The sequence below is a fragment of the Neopelma chrysocephalum genome, unplaced genomic scaffold (assembly GCF_003984885.1).
Source record: "Neopelma chrysocephalum unplaced genomic scaffold, ASM398488v2 Primary Assembly neopelma1_43, whole genome shotgun sequence".
Lineage (NCBI taxonomy): Eukaryota > Metazoa > Chordata > Aves > Passeriformes > Pipridae > Neopelma > Neopelma chrysocephalum.
In genome coordinates, this window is record NW_020897702.1 from 9490563 (window position 1) to 9492956 (window position 2394).

Consider the following 2394-nt stretch of genomic DNA (forward strand, 5'->3'; position numbering starts at 1 on the left):
AGTTTTTCAGTACAACATGAATGGGATTTTTGAAGTATGACATTTTTAGCATCCTGAAATTGCAGGAAAGGCAGAAGGTTCCTGAGAAAATACTATTTCATCTGTAGGATTAAGTCACAAAATATATGAAGTCCTTCAGAAATGAAAATGTCTAACCTTAGGTTCTCCTCGTACTTTTAGTGTTAACATAAATAATAAAGATTTATTAGTCCTTCTCTATAAAAGAATAGTTCGCACCCAGTTTCTTTAAAAAAAAAAAAAGAAAATCTGCAGACGAATATAGGAATTTTAAAACTCTTAATAGTAGTATATTTACAATGTATATCTGTTGAAAGTATTAAATGGGGCTTGGACATTATTTATTTGTAAATGCTTGCACAAAGTAGCACTAATTTCCATAGTAGCACTGTAGTTTGGGGTGACACTTGGAATGCTTCTTGTCAAGTGCTGTAAATCAAAGAAGGTGATAAGCTGCCAAAGATGGCTTTTACTTCTTAGCACCCCGGTACTTACTGGCATCCTGGCATCCTGGCCACTGAAACAACATTTATTTAGACCAACATAAATAGCTCTGCTGAACCTGCCACCTTCATGCATCTGTTCTTCATATATTTTTCTCTTTTCTTAAAAGAGCCCATGCCCTGAAGGTTGAGCTCAAGGACACACCCAGGCAAGTCGCTGAAGTTTTTCCTTTGCTCTGCCTGCTGACCTCTGCTCTCTCCTCATTACTCCCTAAAAATGGAGCGATCCACACGAGAAATTTGCCTCAACTTCATGATTGTCCTGATTACTGTAATCCTCATGTGGCTCCTTGTGAAGTCTTACCAGGATTGAAAGACAATCAGAAACTTTGGGAGATGATTTAAGTGTGTGTCTCCAGAGAAAAGTAACAGCCACAGCATGCTGCGGTGATTAGCTTTCAGCCAATTGAGGATGCCGTGAACCTTTTTTTACTCTTTCCTATCTGTTGCCTGTGTTAATGTTTGTAATGGGTCTGTGATTGTGTAGTCATTTTATTATGTAGTGATCCAGCTGTAAAATGTAAGATGCTTAGGCACTGTTCGACATGTCTCTCTCCTCCAGTAGTTATTGTGAGTGCTGTATCCCCCTGCCCACCATGCAGGCTTGTTTGACACCAGTGTCAGGTTGTTGAGGGTGTAAAACTGCAGTATGTAGTGAAAGCGCCTGTATTTACCAGTGTAAGAGGCATAAACTCGCTTAGCAGAAAGGAATATGAAACCTCTGCTTTCAGTTGCACATTTTGTTTAAATAAAGTCCATGTAAACCCATTCTTTGGAGCATTCCTTTTCCCTCTCCCAACCTGACTGCTGTTCACTGAGAGAACTGATAACTGTGGTACAGTGTGATATGCAAGTGTGGTGGTTTTCTTGTTCCTCCCACTTGCATTTTAATTCGTATTTTTTAAAAAATCCAGTAGAATGGACCTGTTTGGGACACTTTTCTGTCCAGAGTGACCTACACAGTTGGTGCCTGTGGTCACAGACTTCAGAGAGAACCTCTGTCCCACTGGGGCATTGTCAATAATTGCGTTTTCTGATGTTGGATTTCGGACGAGGATTCCCACAGTCCTGTTTTTGGCCAAGTTATACTTGGAGCAGTGCCTGGAGGGATGAGCCTGGGCCAGCTGCAGGCATAGATGTCCTCTGGCACCCAAGTCCTGCAGGAGCCTTGCCCTGGGCAGCATTCCCTCGGGTCCAGTGCGGCACAGCAGGTGCCATGGCACAGCCACGCCCAGCCCCAGCCGGCTGAGGTGTGACTGTCTCTGGGTTGCTGCGATAGTGTCGTCGCCCGCTAAAAAAATCTTGAGCCAGCTTGAAGGGCCCACAAACCCTGGGATATGAAATCAGTAGTCAAACTCCTCCTAGGCATTGCCCACCTGCTATTTTAATGGCTTCAGAGAACCAGTATCCTCTACAAAATATAGCTTCCTGTAGGAGGGCAGTTAGATGTGTGCCATGTTGCTGATACAGCTCTCCTTGTCCTCTGAGAGCCTGCAAGGAGCAGGCAACATTGCAGGACTGTGCTGAGTTACTCAGGGCTGGTCTGTGGGATGGTTAGGCACTGACAGTGGAGACGCAGGCCAGGCTTTAAGGAAAGACCAAAAATATTGTTGTAGCACCACTTATTAAGGGTGTGTGCTGCTTAAAGGTTGCTAATAAATGTCCCCTTGCCCTGTGCCGTTTGTACTGTCCATCCGGGTTTGCAGTCACCCCACTGCAGCTTGTGCTACTTATCTTCCCAGTCAAGAAATCCCCATTCCAGTGCAATGATAAAAAATTACCTCCTTTTTACTCTTGGCTGCAAATGAGCAAACTTGCCTCCAGCATTCCTAGGAATGGCAAATTTTCAGAAAAAAAAAAAAAGAAAGCCAAG

General features: G+C 43.6%; 1 protein-coding gene across 1 annotated transcript; it reads left to right on the forward strand.

The window, feature by feature from the left end:
• The first annotated feature begins 634 nt into the window (after positions 1-634).
• On the forward strand, positions 635-1289 carry SLN (sarcolipin). Its single transcript, XM_027677289.1, has one exon. It carries the CDS (start codon positions 739-741, stop codon positions 832-834), a length of 96 nt encoding a protein of 31 aa, XP_027533090.1. The 5' UTR covers positions 635-738; the 3' UTR covers positions 835-1289.
• The last annotated feature ends 1105 nt before the right edge of the window (positions 1290-2394 follow it).

Coding starts and splice junctions, on each gene's coding strand:
- SLN (XM_027677289.1), top strand. CDS start 739: ATGGAGCGATCCACACGAGAAATTTGCCTCAACTTCATGATTGTCCTG.